General features: G+C 54.3%; 1 protein-coding gene across 21 annotated transcripts in view; it reads left to right on the top strand.

Annotated features, from left to right (window-relative positions):
* The window catches only part of DAB2IP (DAB2 interacting protein), a 194,479-nt gene extending 179,336 nt beyond the window's left edge, over positions 1-15,143 (top strand). For 13 of the 21 annotated variants that reach the window (XM_044778866.2, XM_070518830.1, XM_044778863.2 and 10 more), the window contains 5 exons: positions 1,933-2,821; positions 3,571-3,723; positions 6,026-6,219; positions 10,975-11,062; positions 11,945-15,143. In XM_044778866.2, the coding sequence (XP_044634801.1) occupies positions 1,933-2,821; positions 3,571-3,723; positions 6,026-6,219; positions 10,975-11,062; positions 11,945-12,112 (1,492 nt within the window). In that variant the 3' untranslated portion in view covers positions 12,113-15,143. The remainder of the gene's footprint in view (positions 1-1,932; positions 2,822-3,570; positions 3,724-6,025; positions 6,220-10,974; positions 11,063-11,944) is intronic. The other 8 variants (XM_070518825.1, XM_070518829.1, XM_070518827.1 and 5 more) reach the window with 5 other exon arrangements.
* The last annotated feature ends 7,797 nt before the right edge of the window (positions 15,144-22,940 follow it).

The following is a 22,940-nucleotide window of genomic DNA, read 5'->3' as shown; positions in this document are numbered from 1 at the left end:
TGGGTGAGACTCAAAACGTGTTGTGCAGGCCCTGAGTGGTGAACCTCCAATGGAGAAAATCAGAGAATGCTTCCTGGAGGAGGTGGAACTATAGTTTTGAGCTTTTTAGGAGAAGTCACATTTCCATTGGTGGAAAAGGCATTCTAGGTAGAGGGACTAGCAGACAGGCCTGGAGAAAGACAACGTGTTCTGTTGAAGAACAGTCACTGTTCCCAGATACCTCCAGATCGATCACCTGGGTGTGTGTGAAAAATACCTGTCCTCCTGGCGTTTCCTGGGCCTGAATGAGAATCTCAAGAAGTAGCACTTGGGGCTGTGTGTTTTCAGCAGGAACTTGAGTGACTCTGCAAGGCTTTGGGCCTGGGAGCCCCAGAAAACGTGAGAGATGCTAAGGCCCAGCCCTCACTCTGAGCCCTCAGCCCCAGGGCAAGTGCCCTGTAAGTAAAACACACATGCGATGGAGGGGGAGGCACAATGTCCTCGAATGTTGATGTCAAAAAGAGGACATTCCTTTAAAACACTTGACGTTTATACTGAACCATTTATGCCCCACTCGTTTGCTCCCTTCGCCCAGCAGGGCTGTCTTGGGCCAGCTAGTGAGGATGAGGCTGGGGCCACAGAGGTGGGAGTCGGGTCTCATTCTGAGGTAGTGGCAGTGGTAGGTCTTAAGTGAGGGAGGGTGTTGAGATCAAGAACCTGGGGAGATGTGGTGCGCAGGACCTGAGGCCCAGGAGGAAGCTGGAGCTATAGAGACCATCATGCCACTTCTCGGGTCCCTCTGAGTCCTGGGGGTCTATTCATACAACTGCCAACACCTTGGCTGAGAGGTGGCCAGGCACATGGGTTCTGAGGACTCCTGACTTGGGCGTGCAGTGGGACAGCCAAGGCCCACGACTGCTCTGGGTTTCTCCTGGCTCTGCCTGCTGCCCTTGTCCACTTCTTCCCAGCCCACAAGTGTTTGGCCCGAGTGCCCAGAGCCCGCTACCTAAGTCCCATCAGCTGTGGCTTGGCACTTCCTCTCCATCCCAGGCTCAGCCACCTCCAGCTCCCCGTCACAAGCCTGAGTCAAACCCCCACGTCCTTGCTTCCCCAGCCTACCTGTTCACCCCCCCGCATCCTTCCCTCCAAAGCCCACCTGGCCCCAGCACGTTGTGCCTTCTTCCTTCCGAGGAGCTGGCTTCTAGGAAGGGGCCAGGGAGCGGCTGGAAGACCTAGGCAGGGCGCGGCTTGCCACTGCAGGTGCGGACCCTCCCTACCTGAGTCATGCCTCGAGGATCCTCCTCTCATTCCTTGTTTTTGCCAGGAACACCAGCCCCCGCCTGCCAGTCAGACAAGGGGTGGCAGCAGGAGGCTGCGGAGGGAGGCTTCACCAGGCTCCACTTTGGTTATCAGTCTGATTAGGATCAAGAGGGAAGAGGCAGAGGGAGCCCCCCGGCTTTGAAGTTGGACTTCTCAGTGCCGGACCCTTGGATAGCAGAGAGCGCTGCGTTGTGGGTTTGGGTTTAGCTAAGGGGAATTTTCCAGCATACTCAGGCCTTAGCACGCATCATCTCAAGATGCAGCTGAGCGGGGATAGGGCCTGCCGGGCATCCTGGTCTGGAACCAGCAGCGCTGGCCCCTACAGCAGAGGTTCCATGCAGGAGCAGCCATCTCGGCCCCTCAGCCCCCGTGGTAGCCTCTGCCAGAGTCAGCTGCCTGGGCCGTGGTTTGCTTCTGCACCTGGGCCACTGGCCCCCAGGCCTCTCCCACTCTTGCTGCCCCAGCACCTCCCCTGCCTCCCTCCCCTCCCCTGCCTCCCCTGTCTTCCCCCAGCCCTGGCTCAGGCCACCGGTCCCGGCAGGTTGGCGGGGCTCTCGGTTTGGACCCGCCTTGGCTGCATTCACAGTTCTTCTCTTCCCCCTTCTTTCCCTGTGTGTGCTTGTCTCCCTGCAGTCTGATAGATTTCACCCGGTTACCGTCTCCAACCCCCGAAAACAAGGACTTGTTTTTTGTCACAAGGTCCTCCGGGGTCCAGCCCTCACCTGCCCGCAGCTCGAGTTATTCGGAAGCCAACGAGCCCGATCTTCAGATGGCCAACGGTGGCAAGAGCCTATCCATGGTGGACCTCCAAGACGCCCGCACGCTGGACGGGGAGGCGGGCTCCCCGGCGGGCCCTGACGCCCTCACCACCGACGGGCAGACACCTGCAACTCAGCTGGTGGCTGGGTGGCCAGCCCGGGCAGCCCCAGTGAGCCTGGCAGGGCTGGCCACCGTCCGGCGGGCAGGCCAGACGCCAACCACGCCGGGTACCTCCGAAGGCGCACCAGGCCGGCCCCAGCTGTTGGCACCGCTCTCCTTCCAGAACCCCGTGTACCAGATGGCGGCTGGCCTGCCGCTGTCGCCCCGTGGCCTTGGCGACTCAGGCTCTGAGGGTCACAGCTCCCTGAGCTCCCACAGCAACAGTGAGGAGTTGGCGGCTGCTGCCAAGCTGGGAAGTTTCAGCAGTGCCGCCGAGGAGCTTGGGCGGCGGCCTGGGGAGCTGGCACGGCGGCAGATGTCGCTGACTGAAAAGGCCGGGCAGCCCACGGTGCCAAGGCAGAACAGCGCTGGTCCCCAGCGAAGGATCGACCAGCCGCCACCCCCGCCGCCTCCACCACCTCCTGCCCCACGTGGCCGGACGCCACCCACCCTGCTGAGCACCCTGCAGTACCCACGGCCCTCAAGCGGAACCCTGGCATCGGCCTCGCCTGATTGGGCTGGCCCTGGAGCCCGGCTGCGGCAACAGTCCTCCTCCTCCAAGGGCGATAGCCCTGAGCTGAAGCCTCGTGCAGTGCACAAGCAGGTCAGTGCTGCCGGTCGGAGGCCAGGCTCTCGGGCCTGGGGGACCGTCATACCCCCTGTCATGCTGCTCCTCCCCATCATTTCAGCTGTACCCAGCTCCATCCCATGCTGAACGAGGCCACATTCAGCCCCTCCCACCAACCTGCCACACACACTACCCCTCCCCTCCTCCCGGGCCCCACTGGCCCCTGCCTGAATCCTGGGAAGCAGGGACACTGGTGCCTTAAGGTTTCTGCCAGTTTCCCCAGGAACAGCTGCGGTCAGGGAGGATGAGGGAGGGGTCCACCCATCTCCAGTTGCAAGCCTGTTAAAGCCCTACCCAGGGTAGGATTCGAGCTGTCCTCACAGGCCCCCAGGCCCCTCTCCCTGGAGTGCTCTCACAGGCTGAGCTGGCCTTCAGGGCTCCGCGGCTGCAGTGCATGGGCGTCTCCTGTCACCAGGGGCTTCACGCAGCACATGGAACGGGCATGCTTTGGGTTGAACGCCCAGCCTGCAGGGGCTGAGCCCGCCCGCCCTCACCTGGGCACCAGAGAGCAGCACTCACCAGGCCTCCCAGCTCTTGCCTGCTTCTGGCTGCCTCTGAGAGATGGGGTCCCCTCTGTCAGGGCTGCGTGGGCAGGTGCCTGGTCAACTGAAGGTCCCCTCCCTGCCCTGCCTCTGAGACACTTGTCCCCGTGGCTCATCTGGTGCCGCTCCCCGCCCCCTCCCCTCTGCCTCCCTCCAGCCCCTCACAGCTGTGTTTCATTATAGGGCCCTTCACCTGTGAGCCCCAATGCCCTGGACCGCACGGCTGCTTGGCTTTTGACCATGAACGCGCAGTTGTTAGAAGACGAGGGCCTGGGCCCAGATCCCCCCCACAGGGATAGGCTAAGGAGTAAGGAGGAGCTCAGCCAAGCAGAAAAGGTAAAGCTTGACCCTGGCAGTGGGGGCAGGGTGGGGCTGCCTCCCTGCGGCAGCTGGCAGGGTTCTCACCCCGAGATCCCTGGCTGAGGGGCGCTGCTTGTTCTGCCAGCGGCCAGTCCCCTCTCAGCCTCCAGTCCCATGTGAGGACAGCGGACAGAGGCATCTGGAAGAAGGGCAGCAAAAGGGGTTTAGCTTAGACCTGACGTTTCCTGTGTGGGCTGCACCTGAGACTCAGTTGGGAATTATACTGAGTCCAGACTCCTGGGACCTGGTCATCAGACCTCTGGGAGGCCCCTTCCCCGAGTGACCAGGCAGCCAAGCTCCTGAGCATCCGAGACTTGAGGGCCAGGGGTGCCCAAGAGGCGCACGGACACCTGGGGAGCCTCATGCGTGGAGGCAGAGAGGCAGTGGGTCCCTGAGATGGCTGGGAGAGCCTACCCCAGCCAGGCCCCCGCCCCTCTGGGTCTGTGCTCCCATGGCCCGGCTCTGTCCCAGCCCTGGTCACCACCAGGGCCTGGGAGAGAAGGAGCCAGCTGGGCGGGCAAGAGGGGAGGTCAAGTTGCTACTGAGATGTTTTCTTCCCCCAGGGGAAAAAAAGTTGGACATTCTAAAATATCCACATCCCAGCCCACCTTACATGTCTAGTTTTTGGGGGCACAGTGGGGTCCTTCTGTCCTCTAGAATTCTCCCACTTGTTGTGGCAGCTGCCCTGGATCTGTATGGCTGGTTCTTGTCTCCTTCTGGAGGCCAAATCCCAGGTAGACACAAGACCCCATGCGAGGCCTCCCAGAACAGCAGCCACATCTGCCACTTACACGGGTATCCCCCTCTTGGACCCAGGAGAGCCTGTAGCAGCCACTCCAGCAAAGGCATGGAGTCAGGGTGCAGCTTTCCCTCCCCCTGCCCAGAGTGAGGTCCATGCCCATGCCGCATTCTGCCACCCACCACCATCCCCTTGGTCTACTGCATCCACCCGCTTTCACCATAATTACGTGAAGGGGACCAGGGGACATGGGGCGCCGTGCTCCAAGAGCCAGAGTTAGGCTGGGGAGCAAGGAGGGCCAGGCTCCCCTCCCCCAGGCTCCCTGCCTGAACCCAGGGCCAGGCTCTGCACCTTTCTGAGACTCAGATTCCCTTTGCGAATTGCAGGGATTGCCCGAACAATTGCAGGGGTCAGGCTGCAGCTGGGGTGTCCCTTTTCCTCATTGTTCCTTGGCTGAGCTAGTGAGCGGCTGCTTCTCTCACCCTCTTTGCTGCTAACAACGCTCACGGGCAAATCCAGGAGGCCTTTGTTCCGTTGAGCTCCCTAGAGACCTGGTCCTGCCTATCAGGGAGGGCCCTCCCTGCCCCTCTCTGCCCCTCTCTGGGCAGCTGAGGAAGTCTGTGATGGGCCACTTCTCCTGGAGCTAGGCTCTCCTATGGGTCCAGCCTTGCATCAGGGGATCAGATTTGGGGTGGGGCTGGGTCCTTACCAGTCTCTGGATCTGCTGCCTCCTGACCTTTGGGTGGTCCTTTGCTGATGAGTGAATTGGGCTCCTGAGGCCGAGACTCAAGGCGAGGCTCTTCCTGCCTCCCTCAGTCCCTGTGTTCTCACGGCCCCTGGCCCCCAGCTCCTTGATGCTGGTGTCGACTCTGCCTTGCCCCTCTGTCCAGCCTGCCCAGCTTTCCAGCTCGCTGCTTCTCTTGCCGCTTCACACATCCCCCCTCTCCCCAAAGGCTGAGCGTGCAGGGCTGACTCAGCTCCTGAAAGCCCAGAACCACCCTGCCTTGAACCTCTCTCTCCCCTGCTTCCCTGTGCCACCGCCCTGGCTTCAGGGTCAAATAGAGCCTGGGCGGCTGTGGTCTTGCCCCACTGGTCGGTCCCTCTCTGTGTGACTGGGTCACCTCATCTTCTGGGCCTCAGTTTCCCCTCCGGTGGAGCCCCCTCCTCTCAGGGCACTGTCACATCTCCTTAATATATCCAAAGGTGCTGTTAACCTAGGTTTGTTATGAGAAGCCCAAGGCCCTGGTTAAACCCTTACTCCTGAGATCTGGGTTTGAGTCTTCATCCCCCTCATAGCTGTAAGGTCAGGCTGGAGAGCAGGAGAGTGGAGTAGGGAGAGCCCCGGATCGGGGAGAGACCTCGGTCCCCTCTGTCTGGGCTCCTTGGGCGTCTCCTCGCTGTGTGAAGTGGGCTGGGATGGCGATGGCCCCTGGGCATTCCGAGCTGGGCTCCCTGCCACCCTGCGCTCCTGCTCGGGCTCATGAGGCTGTGCTCTCTTGTCCTGGGTGCTGTGCCCACGGCACGCTGCCCTCTTGGCAGGACCTGGCAGTGCTGCAGGACAAGTTGCGAATCTCCACCAAGAAGCTGGAGGAGTATGAGACCCTGTTCAAGTGCCAGGAGGAGACGACGCAGAAGCTGGTGCTGGAGTACCAGGCACGGCTCGAGGAGGGTGAGGAGCGGCTACGGCGGCAGCAGGAAGACAAGGACATCCAGATGAAGGGCATCATCAGCAGGTGAGGGCGGCCTGCTCTGGACCCAGTCCTGGCCCCACGTGCACAGAAGGGGCAGACCTGTCCACTGCCCTCCTGATTGAGGCAGGGGCTGATCAGCTGTGGGATGAGCCATTGTGGAGAGAGGAGGGAAGAGAGCATCCCAGGCAGTGGGGACAGTGTGGCACAGGCCTGGAGGTAGGATGTGGCCTGGAGTGTGGGGAGCCCCACACGGTGCAGTGAATGTTGATGGTAGAATGCAAAGTTGGGCATGGCAGAAGTGAGATCAGCCAAGGCCAGCTCACGGAGGGGCTGTGGCCTTGTAGGGAGTCATGTTTTCTTGGTAAGCACTCAGGGGAGTTTAGAAGCTGTATTGGGGGTGCCAGGAAAGACAGTGAGGACGTGATGGAGGGCAGAAGTAGGAATGAACGGTCAGATACATTTAGTGGGTGACGGTGGGAGGTGAGAGGGAGGAAGGAGGCAGAATAACCCCCAGATTTCTACCAAGAGCATCTCGGTGTGTCATGGTATCAGTTACTGAGCTGGGGAATTTGGAAGAGGAGCACTTTGGGTGGGGAGGGAGGAGAATGACGATGGCAGTTTTGGATATGTTGAATTTTAAGGTGCCTGTGGATTATCTGGGAAAGATTTCCAGGGGGATCGTTGGCTTTAATGCTGACTCTCGTCTTTATTGATGGCTTATATCATGTCCTGTCTTGATCCCCCCTCCCCCGCCCCGACTCCCTATGGCTCCAGTGGGCACACCCTCATCAGTATCGGCAGGCAGGGAGTTTGCTCAAGGTGTAGTGTCAAGGCCAACCCCAAGGGTCCCAGTCTTGGAGTTTACTTCCTTACGACAGTAATATCAGGTAAAGAGGAGACAGTGGATTTACAGCTTGTTCGTGTATGTGGTACAAGAGCTCATCAGCAGCATAGATGAGCAGGTGCACGGGAGCCGGGACCTGGCCTCATGCTTTGTTCCCTGCAAAAACCCTTCCCAAATGCCTCCTATTTAGACCACCTGTTTCTCTGCGCCTAAATATTGTTTGCTTCATTTACCTGTGTGCTTTTTCATTGTAAAATGGTTAGCATGAGCAGAGGGCTTATGACCAGGGTGACTAGCAACCCACTGTTCACTTGACGCCAGCTCTGATCTTGGCTCAGCTCGTCTGTGTGCTTTCAAGAAGAGAAGTACTTTTCAACCTAACCACCTCCTCCTCTTTGTGTCTATTCTCTGAGGGGTGCATGCTCTCCTGAGTTCAGTGGCTCACTTAACATGTATTTTTAGCCAATCGTGGTATGTTTGCTCCCTAACAGAAATGTCAGTTAGCTCAATTTGGTGGATAGCGTTGTTGAAGTCTTCTATATCCTTATGGTTTTTTGTCTACTTGTTTACTGTTGTTCTGTCACTTATTGAGAAAAAGATATTGAAGTTTCTAATCATAATCATGGATTTGTCTGTTTCCCCTTTCATTTCTGTTGGTTTTTGCTTTACACTGAAACGCCATTCCCAGATGCACACACATTTAGGATTGTTGCGTACTGTTGGTGAACTGACCTCCTTATTATTATAAAATCTCCTTTGGCTGTCATAATATTCCTTGCTCTGAAATCTATTTTGCTTGATATTAATACAGCTGCCCCAACTTTATTTTGATTAGTGTTAGCCAGGTATATCCTTTTCCATCCTTATACTGTTAACCCATCTATGTCTCTATAGAAAGTGAGTTTCTTTTACAGACACCTTATTATTGGTTCTTGCTTTTTATCTAATCCAACAGCTTCTGCCTTTTTATCGGAGTGTTTAGACCATTTACATTTAATATAGTTGTCAGTATAATTTATGTTTATACCTATTATCTTGTTACTTGTTTTCTATTTGTACCATCTGTTTTGTTCCCTTTTTTCCTGCCCTCTTTTGGATTGAGTACTTTTTATGATTCCGTTTTGTCTTCTTTATTGGCATATTAGCTATATCTCTGTTGTGGCTTTAGGACAGGGGTTGAGAACTTTCTGTAAAGGGGCAGATAATAAATATTTTAAGCTTTTGGGCTGTAGGGTTTTGGTTGTAACTATTCAACCCTGGTGCTGTAGCGGAACTGTTTGTATGGTGTGGCAGATAGCCATACCGATTCGGCCCTCACTCTGGCTGTAATAGTGGGGACTCTCATTATTTTTGTCATCTGTACTTAGTGTACCTTTTTTTCTGGCTGTTTTTAAGATTTATATTTTTATCACTGATTGCCAACAGTTTGATTATGATGTGCTGGGTGTGATTTTCTTCATATTTCTTGGGTTTGTTGAGCTCTCAGATCTGTGGTTATCTAGTCCCACCTGCCCAGTCTGTTTTCTGGGACCCCCCCCACATATGTTATGCTGCTCTGTATTGTCCCCACTGATGCGCTCTTCTTTCCTTTTTCTCTTTTGTTTTTCTGTGTTTTGGGTAATTTTTATTACTGTGTCTTTGAGTTGACTAATCACTTCTTCAGTGTCTAGTCTGCTATTAATCCTGTCTAGTATTTTTTTCATGTCAGATATATTTTTCGCCTCTAGACTTGCAGTTTGGTTTAAATTCTGTCCGTTTCTCTTCTCATGCTCATACTTTCTTCTATTTTCCTGAACATGTGGAATATATTTATTTGTTTTAATGTCTTTGTCTACTAATTCTATCATCTGTGACATTTCTGAGCCTCTTTTTGTTGATTAACTTTCTTCCTAGTTATGGGTTATATTTTCCTCCTTCTCTGCATGCTAGGGATTTTTTGGTTGGATTCCAGACGTTGTAAATTTGACGTAGGTGCTGGACGTTTTGTGTTCCTTTAAGTATTTGGAGCTTTGTTCTGGAACACAATGATGTTACGTGGGGTCAGTCTGCCTCCTTTGAGGCTTACTTCTCAGCTCTGTTGGAGTGAGTCCTGGGCGGCCTTCGGTCTGGGCCTGCTCTGGCTCCCCTGCTGAGGCAGTTTCCTTCTGGGCATTCTGCTTGATGCCCCTGTTAGCACGTCTTTCCACTCTGTCTGGAAGGAACGTGAGCTGTTTATTCCTGGGTTGTCTTGAGTGCTCCTTCCCAGTGGAGCTTCCTGGCCTGGCTCTTTTCTCACAGGCGTGCAGACCAGCCCTTGGCCAAAGACCCAAGGGGACCCCTCAGGAGATATGTGGAGTTCTGTCTGCATCTTCCTCCTCTCTGGCACTGCCCCGAGAGTCCCAGCCCCTTTGCCTCCCTGCCCTCGAGCATCTCCTCCACTCTGTAACATCGCATCCCTCCTTTTCTTCAGCCTGGACTCTCCAGACAGTGAGCAGGGCTCCCCTCACGGTCCCTTCTCTCGGGAGTCACTGCACTGCCTGTTGTTTGGTGTCTGGAAACCCTTGTTTCATATACTTTGTTTGGTTTTCTAGTTTGGTTTTTTTTTTTTTTTGTGGCAGGAGGGTAAATCCAGTCTCTGCTGTCACACTGTAGCTGGAAACAGAAGTCTCTCCCCAAGTGTAATCTCCCTTCTGGTTGAGACCACCTGAGGGCCTTCCTCCCCATCCCTCCCCTCCTCCACCTTACAGGCTTTGTTTGCTCAGTGACTTCCCGTCCTATGACACGGAATCCCCCTTGGGGTGGCCCCACACCCCTACCTCCTGATCAGTGCTCCCTGACCCCTGAGCCACTGACTTCTCACGACAGCCCCGTGCATCCCTCCCCAGCACCGCTGACCTGCCTGTGCATCTACTGTGAAACAGGCCAGGTGCTCGCCCAGGGGATAGGGGACTGCTCTGCTGGGCTGGAGAAGTTGTGCAGGTAGAGACTGAAATGAAGCCTTGGGAGTAGATGAGCTTGTGTGAGAAGAGTGTGTAGAGGGAGAAGAACGGAGGGCTGAAGCAGAGGCCTGTGGAGCCCTGGCGTCCTAGGGGCAGACAGGACAAGGTGTCTGCAAAGCGGAGGCGAACCCGGACAGTGTGGGATGTGGAAGTTAATGGAAGAAAGTTGGAAGCGGGGAGCGATTAACAGCCATTGACAGGTGCATGAGAGACAAGTAAGATGTGGCCAGGAAGGGTCTCAGGGAAGGAGCAGCCCATGACAGACCCACGCCTGCCTTAGCTCTGAGCTCCTGCAGAAGGTGCTTCCATCTGCTCTGCTCACTACCCCACCTGCAGACCTGACTTGCCCTTCTAACGTCCAGTTCATTGTGTGCACCACCAACTCCCCCGTCTCCGGGATAGTCAGCTACTTCCTGCTCTCTGTTCCCTTGGTCGCTGAGCTTCCCCTGCAGGGCGTAGCTACTGTTTGTCTGTGTCCCTGCTGCCCTGTGAGTTCCATGAGCGGGAGGACTACACTCCTTCATCTCGCTACCTCGAGTGCCCAGCACAGCCTTGGTAAACACAGTGGGTGGAGAAAGTTCTAGAGCCCTTCAGGCCCTTTGTCTTCCCACCCATACCATGAGTCCTATGACATTAGACCACCTGCCTGGCTCTGGGGCGTCCAACACCCACTCCTACCCCCTTGGCTCCTGGAAGAACATCAGGAGAGGGGCAGCCCGGGGCGTCTGGGGATTTGGGGACAGAATTTGGGGCAGGCGAAGTGTAAGGAAGGAGCAGGCCCAGCCCCTGTCAGGTAGGGGCCAGCTAGAGGGCTCTGTCACAGGCATGTGCAGGAGGTGAGTCTATGGCCCACAGAGGGGCTGTCCTCGTATGTCCTCTGTGCAGGTGGGATGGCTTGTTCCTACCAGTCCCCACACCCACCCCCTCACCTGCTTCCTCAAGTGCCAGCCTGACTGTCCTTGTCTCTGGTCGCAGGTTGATGTCAGTGGAGGAGGAGCTAAAGAAGGACCATGCGGAGATGCAAGCAGCTGTAGACTCCAAACAGAAGATCATCGATGCCCAGGTGGGGGCCTCTGGCCCTTTGGTCAGCCACAGGTGTCAAAGGGGCTTAGGATAAGAGGGCGTGACTTTGGCTTTTCCATGTCCTCCATCATACCCCACTGCACAAGCTGAGAAGGAATAGGAAACCAGGATCTCTGCTCTGAGAAGTCAGACTTGAGGGTCTCAGTGGACCACAAGCTTGCTAGGACAAGCTGTGAAAGAGGTGGGGCAACTCCCCCCCCTGCTGGGACAACGTGGTGGGTATTGCCTTTCACCAGGGGTACTGACCAAAGAGTGGAAGCTACTGGGAAGAGAATGGGGAAGACTGGGGGTGACAGCAGGCTGGGCAGAGGAAGCAGGGGGGGCTCTTGTTCAGAGCTGTGGCTTCCTGTGTTGAGAGGGGAGACATGTAAGAGACTAGCCTCCAATCTCCTTCACCCAAGGCTGTGCGTTTTCCTCTCACCCGCCCAGGAATAGGGCCGGGCCTTGCTCAGGCTGTAAGTGCACAGACTCACCAGGAGCTGTGACCTCTGTGTGTTGCACATGCACATCAGCACCTGCCCTCGGGGCCTAGGGTGGCTGACAGAGGACAGCACTAGAGCTGTTCTGTTCGGGACGAGAAGCAGGCGATGTGGTCAAGATGTTAGGAAGGCAGACTCAGGAGGTCTTGGTCTCCCATGGCGAGGCCGTCTGCTCCCCAGCACGCCCGCTGCTCCACAGCCTTGATGCCTTTCCCACGCTTTGCACGCTGTGCGCTCCTGTCATCCTGCGTCTCCTGCAGGCCACTTTCCGCCCCCTCCTTGTAGGTGTGCACAGCCCCAGGGAGGTCCCTTGCCCTGCACGGTCCCCATCTGGCCCAGGAGCCCAGCCCGTGACCCCAGGCTAACACCCTCTTTGTCCACAGGAGAAGCGCATCGCCTCACTGGATGCCGCCAACGCCCGCCTCATGAGTGCCCTGACCCAGCTGAAAGAGAGGTACAGCATGCAAGCCCGTAACGGCATCTCCCCCACCAACCCCACCAAATTGCAGATTACTGAGAACGGCGAGTTCAGAAACAGCAGCAATTGTTAACCTGCCCGAGGAGGGAGGAGCCTGCCCAAGGAGAGGGAGGACTGTGGTGGCCCAGGGCAGGGTCTCGGCCTGGGGAGGAGCGCCCCCACAGTCGCAGCCCCAGCACAGGGGGCAAGAGGCCAGGCGGCCGCCCCCTTCCCTCCACCCGCGGTCCGAGAGGCGGCCACAGAGGGAGCCGCGAGAGACTGACACTGCGCGAGCCCGCTCCCCTCTCTTCCAGCCCAAGGAGCGTGTTCGGTGCAGGCCAAAGAGACTGCACGCTGGGGAGTGGGGACAGCCTGGTGGGAACAGGGGGCCTGCCAAGATTTGTCTCTGTTGGTTCTTGAATTTGGTGCGTGTCACCTTTCCTCCTTGAGCTGGCCAGGTGCATGTACCCCCACACCCTCCCTAGGGAGGGAGCTGTCCGGAGAGGTGGAGGGTTAAAGAGCCAGGGGCCTGCCCCTGTGGCTTCCCTCACCTCCTCAGGGGCCCAGGACTCCCTGGCAGCCAGGCCCCTGCCCTGTGGGACCTGCCCCTCGGTTCCAGGAGCTGACAGGTTGGTCAGCAGGCGTGGGGAGGGTGGGGAGGATGGAGCTGCCAGAGTTCCGTAGCCCCTGCCCGTCTCCACCCTGCACACCTGCCACCGCGTATAGCCTGCCGGAGACCCCTCCTGGCTGTGAGGAACCGAGGAGTCACCCTGTCCCCAAAGTTCCTGCCTTTCCCCTCCCTCCCTCCCTTTCTTACTCGTTCCACCAAAAGAGGCTCTTTCTTCTGGGCTCTCGCACCTGCGGGGAGGATCCAGAGCTTCCCTCGCTTGCCCCACAGCCCAGGCCAATGCTCTGGGGCTCCCCAAACCAGAGATCTGGGCAGAGTAGGCCAAGAGGGCACTGCACGTGGTGCCTCCGCTCTCCTGGGGCTAGGGAGCCAGGGGACAGTGGCCCTGCAGGGAGCGGCCACCTTGGTGCTCACCCTGAGAGAAAGGCTGATCTTTCCTGATTGATGGGTTAAGAAAATTCTAACGCCTGCAGGCCCTGAGAAGGTGGATAACTGTGACTTTTTTTCCTTTCACAGTATGCATTAGAAACAAAAGCCCGCTTGCTCGCTTGCTGGAACACAGGGGCCTTTTAAATTGAGCGTGCGCACTGCATGGGAAATAGCGGCCCTGGAGGATGTTAGACTTGCTCCCTCTCCAAGACAGCAGCGGCCTGCACCAGGCCCCGTGCGTGCGGCGGCCTCCTCACCCTTCCCGGCCCAGCCGAGGACCCAGGCGCTGCAGACAGGGGGGGCACACCCACAGCTGGGGCTGGTTTTCCTCAGCTCTAGGCTGTTGTGTAGCTTTTCAGCCCTCCCACCGCCCCTCGCGGGACACAGGTGGGCAGGAGCCTGGGTCTCTCTCGTTCCTCCCTGTTCCCAGCCCCGGCCCTGGTGATCTGGGGCAAGAGCTGGGCGTTTGCCCCGCGGTGGAGCAGAGCTGGGTGAGTCAGGAGCCACCCCTCATCCTCAGCCTCAGCCTCAGCCAGCTGAGGAGACCCTTGGAAAGACCTGAGCACCTCCTGCCCCTGGGGCTGGAGACATGCTGCCAGGGCCTGACTTGCCCCAGAACCCACCAGGAGGGGTGAGGGGGTGTGGCCCAGACCCCACTGCACCCGTCCTGGGCCTGTGTTCTGGGAGGGGGCTCTGAGATGAAACCTGTAGCTCACTTAGGCCGGAGACATGCTGGTGGGGAGAGGGGACCATCAGGGGTCACAGACCTCAGGAAGGAAGGCTGTGGGGCTGAGGCCCTGTCCCCGCTCCTGGCCTCACAGGCAGGGCCTGGCCCCCGTGATGTCCTCTGGTTCAGTCTCGCACCCCCACTGCCCAGTGAGCCCTCCCCTCCTCCCTCTACCCCCTCCCACCGATGCCTCTTAGAGTGACCTCGGACTGAGCACCTCTTAGCAATACAGGGGGAGGGTCCCAGGGCCTGGACAGCAGGGTGCAGGAGGCCAGCGCGGTGGCCAGTGCTGGCGCCCTTGGCGCGGGTTGTGAGCTCTCAGGCCGAGAGCCTTATTTACCTAGTGCAAAAACTGTAAAAGTGTACAGACTCTTCACAGATTTTTATCTGACTTGCAAGTCTGATGATTTTTGTAAATGTTCTTGGTGTTTGACTGTAATGTACCTATTTCACCTAATGGATGTACATAATCCTTTCGTCCTGGTGCTGCCGAGGGCTGCCCGGGACCGCTGCTCTCCGATGGTTTTTATTTTATTTTTTAATCTAGAGAACAGTATTGGGCAGGAGGAAGAGGTTTGGGATTTGGGTGTTGGGGTTTTTTCCCTGCCCGTGGCATTTATTTGTTGGCTTTGCAGTGTGCTGTCTGGGTGGGGGTGATGAGGACACGTGCCCTGACTGGGCCAGCAAAGGGGGGCTCCTCCTGCTGGGGCCGCAGAGAACCCGTGTCCTGGTGTTGGACGCTGCCTGCCACAGAGCTGGTTGGCAGAGGGCCCGGGGTGGGGAGTGAGGGAGGGCAGTCCTTGCTCGGGGAAGACCGAGGCCCCCGGGCCCCAGGCCCAGACTCTGCTGGAGGAGGCTCTCCCTCCCCTGCTGACACGCGAGGCCTGACTTTTTTGCTAATCTTCTTTGTTTCGGGTGAAGGAAACTGCCAAACTTCCTAAAGGGAAGACTCCTTTCCGACTGCCCAGAAAGGGGCGTGGGGAACCAAGGGCAGAGCTCCAGTGCCCCCCACCCTACAGAGCACCTGCCCCGGGTACACCTCTCTCCTCCACCCCGTCCGTTTGCGGAAGGCAGACAGTCCAGGGAAACAGCTCCTCTTTTCTACACACTCGGCCCAAAGCCGCCCCAGCCCCCGCACCGCCTCCCTGCTCCCCTTTTGTAAGTATGTGAAAAGGAGAAAATGCAAACGGTGGAGTCTTGGCCGGAGCTCCTCCCTCCAGCCAGGACTTTTAACTATGTAATAATGTACAGAGAAAGTCGTTGGTGTTCTAAGACTGTGTGGCTGTGCAATTTCTGTACATTTGCAATTAGAAATATTAAAGATTTATTTAGCTATTTTAAGCCTGACTCGCCTGTCCATTCAGCTGTGTCTCAGGAGATTTTCCAGGGGTCACCCTGGAGTCGTGGGCTGATATTGTCCTTTACCAAGGGACCCCAGCATTTGGTTCATGCTGGTGGCAGTTGTGGGCAGGGGAGACCCCTGAAGCCAGTGGTAGTGGTGATTTCAGCTCACTGAGCGACCTGGGATTGTCCCCCGCTCCTCTGGCTTCCCCCTGGCTCTGACACGCTTGGACGGGAGGTCTGTGCTGGTCCCTTAGTCTCCCAGGGGGGCCGTGCGGCCCCTGCACTTGCCCTGCAGCGACCCCTGCTCCTGCCAGGCTCTGCGTCAGGTGCTTTCCCTGAAATCTGCCTCCAGGAGGGGAGACTGAGGGAGGGAAAGAGGTTGGTCCAGGGCCACCAGCTGGTGGTGACAGCTTCCAATGCCTGGAAGGCCCGACTCCTGGTCTCTCCTGAGCCACACGCACCTGCAGCGCCGAGCCCAGGGCCTTCACTGGGAATAAGCCAACCCCCAAGCCCCTTTGGCTGCACCTCTGCACAGGGGCCCTTGAAGCCCTGGGTCCTGCTCAGCAGGGCCTTGGCACCATACAGCAACCCCGAGGGTCAGTGCATCCTCTTTTGACGCGTGGGGAGCCTGGCTCAGAGCAGGCAAGTCCAGGCCCCAGCCCAGCCCTGCAGAAACAACACAGACACAGGCACCGCGGTTCTGTAGGGGGCAGGGCTGCAGCTGCTCAAATCTCCAGGCGAAGACCCAGGTCTGTCACCTGCGTGGTTGCCTCTGCTCCTGCCAGGACTCGAGAGCGCCTCTGTCCAGCATTCCCAGAGAAGCCCCCGGGCTGCTCCTGTGCTCGCCCTTGAAGCCGCTGGGAGGGCTGGCTCTGAGGCAGGGGCCTGGGGTGCAAGGGAGCTGTATGCCACTGTCCACGCTCCCCAGCCTGACTCCCCAGGGCCCCTTGTCTGAGCCCAGGGATAGCTCCAGACTTGTGTGGTTCTGTGGAAGGAGCTGGGGCTGCATCCTGCTCCCCAAACCTCTGTTCCTGGAGACTCAGCCATTAGGAAATGTGAATTCCCCACGCCTGCCCTGCCCTGCCGTCCCTGCCTGCCCCATCGCTCCTCTCACTGCACCCCTCCCCCACACCCCCCCTCAGCCTGGCTGACTGCAGCCACCTGCCCAGCACCCTGGCCTCTCCGGGCGCTCTCAACCTCTAGAGTCTCCTCTGAGGACCCCGCCTTCCACTTCACCAGCCACCCCTGGGGCCACACCCTTGGCTGTCTTCACCTACCACCTCTTAGAGAAGCATCATCTGTTGTCTGTAATGGCAGGCACCAGGCTTTCACCCCCATCAGGCCCTCCTCATCCATCTGCGCCCCAGATGGTCCCCAGGCCCCTTGTGCCTTTACTGCCTTCCCCACCCGCCTAGACCCTGTCATCTCCCTCCTCAACCCCTCCCTTGACACTATTTTTTGACCACATCGGCCCTGGGTCTACGCAAAGGCCCGAGCTCTCTGGGCCACTGAGCACTGCAGGAGACAAGCGAAAACGCCCCCGGTTCCCACCATGCCCTTCATGTTCCTGCCTCCACTCCCAGCTAGGCCTTCCTCCCCCAGCCTCCACCTGGTTAGCCACACTGCCTTCCTCAGATCCCAGCCAGATGCTCTCCCTGCATGAGAGCCATGCTGCCCCACTGACCCTTCCCTGACCCACCACCAGTCTGGCTCCCCAGCCCTCACCCCTGGAGCCCCAGGAGACAAGGCGACCCTCTTCCTTCCTGAGGCAGCCCCTGGCCAGGGGCCTCCCCCTCCCTCTTTGCTGCCTTAATGGCTCCTAAATCTTCAGCCTCACCGCTCTTTCCTACCGCATTTAAAGTGCCGGGTCTCCCATCTGTTCCTCACCTGCTCCTGGCTGGGGTTTCTTCCCTCCCCCTCAGCCAACCTTCTTTAGAGTGTTCTGCTTACAGGGACCTGCTGCCTCCGCCTCCTCACCTCCGCTCTTTCCCCAGCCCCCTGTAACCTAGCTGCATCTCCCACGCCTCCACCACCTCATTGCCAAACCCATGGGCCCCCTCGGTGCTTCCGTACCGCTGTCCCCAGCCCCCAAGCTCGGGGGCCACCATCCCTCTGCTGGGGCAGTGCCACATAGACAGCGAGCGTAGAATTCAAGGGAATAGCAATGAATGGGACAGAGAGATCATTTCCTGTTGAAGACAGAAGGCATTCATAAGGATGGTACACAAGCTGTGAACCTCCACAGGTGGGTTAAGTAGCGTCAAATAGGAAAAAAAAAACCTGCTGAAAATGCAAAGGAAAAAATCGACAGAAATAAATTGCATTTGAGACTAAGGTACCACCAGTATTAGTTTATTATAGATCAAGGAGACAGTAAGAATGCAGGATATTTTAATAATGAATAAGGTTTAGTAAGCAGGGGTACATCAAGCTCTTATGCTGGAGAGAAAACACCTTCTTTTCGAATACACCTGGAACGTTACCCCAAGTTGACTATACTGAGATAGGAAAACCTCAGAAAGTCGCCCAGAGAGACAGTTTGAGCCACATTCTGTGCCTTGAAGCAATAAAACTGGAGATCAATAATAAGTGTTTAATTAGAAAAAAAATACCATCAAGAAGTTTAAAAAATATTGAGTCAATAGAATTAGATTTTTTGAAGCAACTAGTCTTGCAATTAAACGTGGTATATTGAGCACACACATTTATCTCTTCTCCTCCCCAAATACCACTATATTGACAGGAAAGGACTAGAAAGATTATGACTATAAGGATGCGATGAATGTGGGAGGAGACAGCAATAGATAAGAGAATTTGCAAAGCTTTGGCAGATACAAGCTGATGGAGTGGTGACTGTATGAGCAGAGCAGAGGGGGAGATGGAACAGAAATGAGTTGGCCAGCCCCGAGGGACCCGGAGCGGCTCAGAAGCAGGAGGCCCCAGAATGATGGGAGGAAGAGCCAGGCCATCAGGTTGGAAATGGAGACCCAGACCCCAGCCTCTGCCCCTGTTCTGCACCATCAGGACACTTGTTTTGACGCTGTCAAGTCCTTGTAAGGAACTGGGTATTTATTGTCTGGAGGAGTCATCCAGGTATGCTCCGGACTTGGGACCCCAGGCAGCGCAGAGGAGCCTGTGAGGAAGGGGCTGAAAGCAGGTGGGAGGAGAGAAGGCGGGCTTCTGCCCTCCATAGCGCCCAACCCCAGGCGCCCTCGCTGCTCCTGCAATGCCCAGAGCCAGGCGTCTTTCCTGGCTAGCCGACTGGAACATTCTTCTTTGGAAAAACTGGCTTCAGAGAAAAGACCTCCAGATACTTGCCCAATGCAAAGACTGAATCGCTGTCCCAACATCCCATAATGACACCCACCAACCACGTGTCCTGTGTGCACCACACATGGGGAAAGAGCACAGACAACTGAGGAAGGCTTCCAGTGAATAAGAGAAACTAGATACGAATTTATCTGGGTCTTTGCTTCATTAGTGGCAAGAAAGCCTCCTATTTGCAAATATCAAAGCTCAAAAAAACCCAAAAAGGTAAGCAAGCTTCCAACATGAAAGAAAGAGGCCAAATCAACCAGTCCAAGAAAGGGAACAGAAAACAGAGACAATGCAGGAAGTAGAAGAGCATTTAAAAAAATAATAATAACCCCAAACTCTAATATCCTCAGGGAGACAAGGCAAGAGCAGGATGCTCTGAAGAAAAAACCAAGATCAAGAAAGAGCTCCTGACTACTAGATTTTTTTACAAAAATAAAATATCAAATAGAAGTGATGGAATACAAAGTTGAGGTATTCTTCCAGAAAGTAGAACAAAATACACAAATAGAAAATGAGCGAGAGAAAAAAAAAATCTAGAGGCTCCATCCAGACTGTCCAACATCCAACTAGTAGGAATTCCTGAAAGAGGGAAAAAGGGAAAAGGAAGGGAGAAAATGGTCAAAGGGATAATAGAGCAAAGTTTCCAGAGCTGAAGAGAGGACGCGAGGGTCCAGGTGGAAAGAACCCAGCACAACTGATGGAGAAACCCCCTCCAGAGTACAGCACTGTGAAATGCCCAAACATGGCCAGAGCTGTGCTGATCCTCTCTGGCCTTGGCCAGGATCCCAGAGGAAGGAAGGGGCGGCTGAGTACATGGGCCTAAATGAGGAGATGTCGGGGAACGGTGGCCCCAGAGAGCAGAGAGGGACTGATGTTCCTGAGAATTCCTGGGGAGTCTTCATGAGTAATCCCAGTAAGAAATGGTGAAGTTATGGTGAGACCAATCAGCACGATCCTGTGCCTTTTCTCTGGCCACTGTCAAAACTAGTTAATGCCCTACAGGGTTATAAAACCATAAACAATGGAGTTGCATCTTTACCTGCCAAAAATCTGCAAGCGAGTGTGTAATTCACATACTACATACGTATATAGTTAATGTCAAGTCAAATAAATGTATTCCTCCTAGATGATGGAAGAGTCCTGGGGTGGGTTTCTTAAACAATACTGCAGTGGGACACTGGAATGACAAGCTGGCCTCCTTTTACCTTAATTCCAAGTTTTGGCTGCTATTTCTGAATACTCCCTGTTGATACACCATGATCACAGAGCATGAAGCCTCAGTGACCTGGCAGGCAATGTGAGTGGCTGAAGCAAGCCCACTTCAGAAGACACTCAGACCCAGTGTTGAGACAACAGGGAGAGGTAGGGACTGGGGTGAAGATTTACATACCATCCATTCTCTTCTCGCTGACTCCTAGGTTTTTATACCCAGCCCCACTGCTCTCAGAGCTCCACGTTCACAGGGCCACACACCTACTTAATGTCGCCACTTAGATATTTCATAGGCATCAAGTTCGATGTGCCTGAAATGGAGCTCTTGACTTTCAGACCCTAAAACCTGTTCCTCCCCTCATCATCTAACCCCCCAGAACGGCTCTGCCATCCTTCCAGTTGCTCAGGCCAAGAGCCAAGTGTGACTTCTAGACTCTTGTGCATTAAAAAGGATGGATAGGTTTGGAATAATATTCATGATATATTGTGTATGAAAGCAACCAGATCAATATGCCCCATTCTTTTAAGGAAAAATGGAGCAAACACAGGCTACTAATAGCGACTTCCTCTGAGGAGCAGGGCTCAGCAGGATGGGGAAGTGGGGCTGGCACTTTCTACTTTACATTCCTATTATTGTTTGAATATTTTACAAGCAGTTTTTATTTCTGCTTTAGATATGGAGCCATTTAAAAATAAATAAAACATATCCATATGGGGATGTCTTGCCCCCTGAGAGGCCCAGCCAGACAGAAACAGAAACAGTCCCTTTCCCAGAGGACTGTGGTCTGACTTTGGCCGTGCCCTCCCCACCTGCCAGTGACTTTGGTACAGTGACCATGGGGGAGCTGGGAGCCCCACTCACCTGAGACAGAGGACCCCTGGGGAAGGCTGAAGTGGAGTCCCTGGGGGCTTACACTTGGTGGTGTCCACACTTAGCTGGTGCGTGAAGTTTGGCTTCCTGCCCACCAAGGAATCCAGCCCCGGTTGGGGAGAGGGGATCAAAACTGCAGAGTCGGGAGAGGGGCTCCGCCTTCAATTCTGATTCAGGTCTCTGGAGAGTCTTTGGAATACTTTTCTTTTAAAATGTTTCTAGATTTTACATTTAATTATAAAAGTCACAAATGCTTGTGGTAGAGCATTTTTTTTTAAATGGTAAAAGGATGACTGTCACACAAACGTAAAATCAACATATGTTTAGCATTTTTTAACTCATTAATTAATGAGGGAACCAGTCAGTTGTCACATCCAATTCAAAGGAGAATTCCAAGAGCCACGTTTATATAGGCAATCACAAATGCTGCAAAACTTCTACCAATAGACGCAAAAAGTTCATCCACAGGGCAATAATCAAGGGCATCGCACCGGACGTGACTTATTTGGTTTCGATGGATAAGAATCACACGATGATCAATGTTTTACAATCCACAGAGCTGCATAGTAGCCCAAGGACAATGAACGCAGGTTATGGATCTGGGATACCCAGTAATCCTTTTTTCCTATTTTAAAGTCTTACACAATTTTTCCTGACACCTCAAAAAAAAAAAAACCAAACAAACAAACCAAAACCCCAGAAATATATAAAGATAAAAGAGATTCCCTCATTCATAAATCCCCGTCTCTGTGGACATCTACTGTTAACAGTTTATCAAGTGTCTGACAGACCTTATTCCTGCACATCCAAACCCGTATTTTTAAGACAGAAATAGAATCACACAGCACACCGATTGACCGTTGGCTTTTTTCACTTGGCAGTATGTCATGGACACCGTTTCATGACAGATATAATTCTTTGTTAAAATTCTTTTCTTTTTTTTAATGATTATATTTGCATATACTCTAAAATTTCAAGTCCTGGAAATGGAATTTTTTAAAAAAGAAGATTTGATTTGGAAAGAATTTCAAACTTACAGCAAATTTGCTAAAATCAACAGTACAAAGAACACCCACATATCTTTTACCCAGATTCTCCTATTAGCATTGTTACCCCATCATTTTATCATCTTCTCTCTTTCCACACACACACACACTTTTTTTCTGAACTCCTTGAAGATAGGTTGCGTATGTCGTGGTCGTTTACCTCTAAATACTTCAGTGTGTATTTACTAAGATTGGGGATATTCTCTTGCATAACCACGGTACAGTTATCAACCGCAGTCAATTTAATAGCGGTCCATGCTTTCTCTAATGGAACATTCACATTCCAATTTTCTCAGCTGAACCCGTGATGCCCTTTACCAGGTGTCCTTCCAGCAGAGGGTCCGGTCTGGGGTCAGAGACTGCATTTAGTTGTCGTGTCTGTTTAGCCTCTTTCAATCTGGAACATTTCTATGGCTTTTCTTTGTCTCTTATGGCATTGACCTTTTGGAAGAATACAACCAACCATTCCTCCTGCCCCTTTTTTTAATAAAAAGAGAATTTTGCATTCGTCTGATGTTTCCTTGTGACTAGTTTGTGGTTGTTCATTCTTGGCCAAAATACTAAGGACGGCATGTTCTGTCCTTCTCAGAGTGGCGCATCTGGAGACCCATGACATCTATCTGTCCCTTGCTGGTAATGTTCATTTTGATCACCTGATCAAGTTGTGGTCCAATTTCTATCTTGTATAATAACTGGAGTATTGTGGAGTTTTTTGTTTTTTTGTCTTGCTTGCAACTAAAAAGCAATCTGTGGAGAGATACTTCGAGAGCATGCAAATATCCCGGTCCTCATCAAAATGTCCCCTAGATTTAGAACCACTAAGCATTCTTGCTTGATCCGGCCTTTACTAGGATGGCGATCCTCCACTTTACCGGGTGACCTCAGACTTTTACTGTCAGCAAAGGTCCTTCCATCTCTCCACGTATTTATTTATCTATTTATTATCAGTATAGACTCATAAATTCCTATTTTTAAGCATTTATAGTTCATTACTCTACTTAAGTATTTTGATGCTCAAGCAGTCCCAGATTTGGCCACTGAGAGCCCCTTCGAGCTCGTGCCTGTGTCCTGGTGACATGCCATATTTCTTAACCGCAAAGCAAGAAAAGTAGGAATTAACAACACAAGTTTACCTGCCACTTGGAAATTCAAAATGCATGTAGAAGTGTGTATGTGAGTGCATGTGTGTGTGCACATATGCCAGTATCTAGGATGCGAGCTGTGATGGGTGTGATGTGTGTCGGTGTGGCAAGTGCAGCCTGCACGTTGGGGTGGGAGCAGGTATCTGTGGGTGATTCTGTGTCTGGTTCTGTCCAGGTGTGGCTTGTGTATCCATGTGGGTGTGCG

Source organism: Equus asinus, chromosome 10 (assembly GCF_041296235.1).
Source record: "Equus asinus isolate D_3611 breed Donkey chromosome 10, EquAss-T2T_v2, whole genome shotgun sequence".
NCBI classification, from domain to species: Eukaryota; Metazoa; Chordata; class Mammalia; order Perissodactyla; family Equidae; genus Equus; species Equus asinus.
The sequence above is the reverse complement of the archived record's forward strand: the minus strand, read 5'-3'. Positions and strand labels throughout refer to the sequence as shown.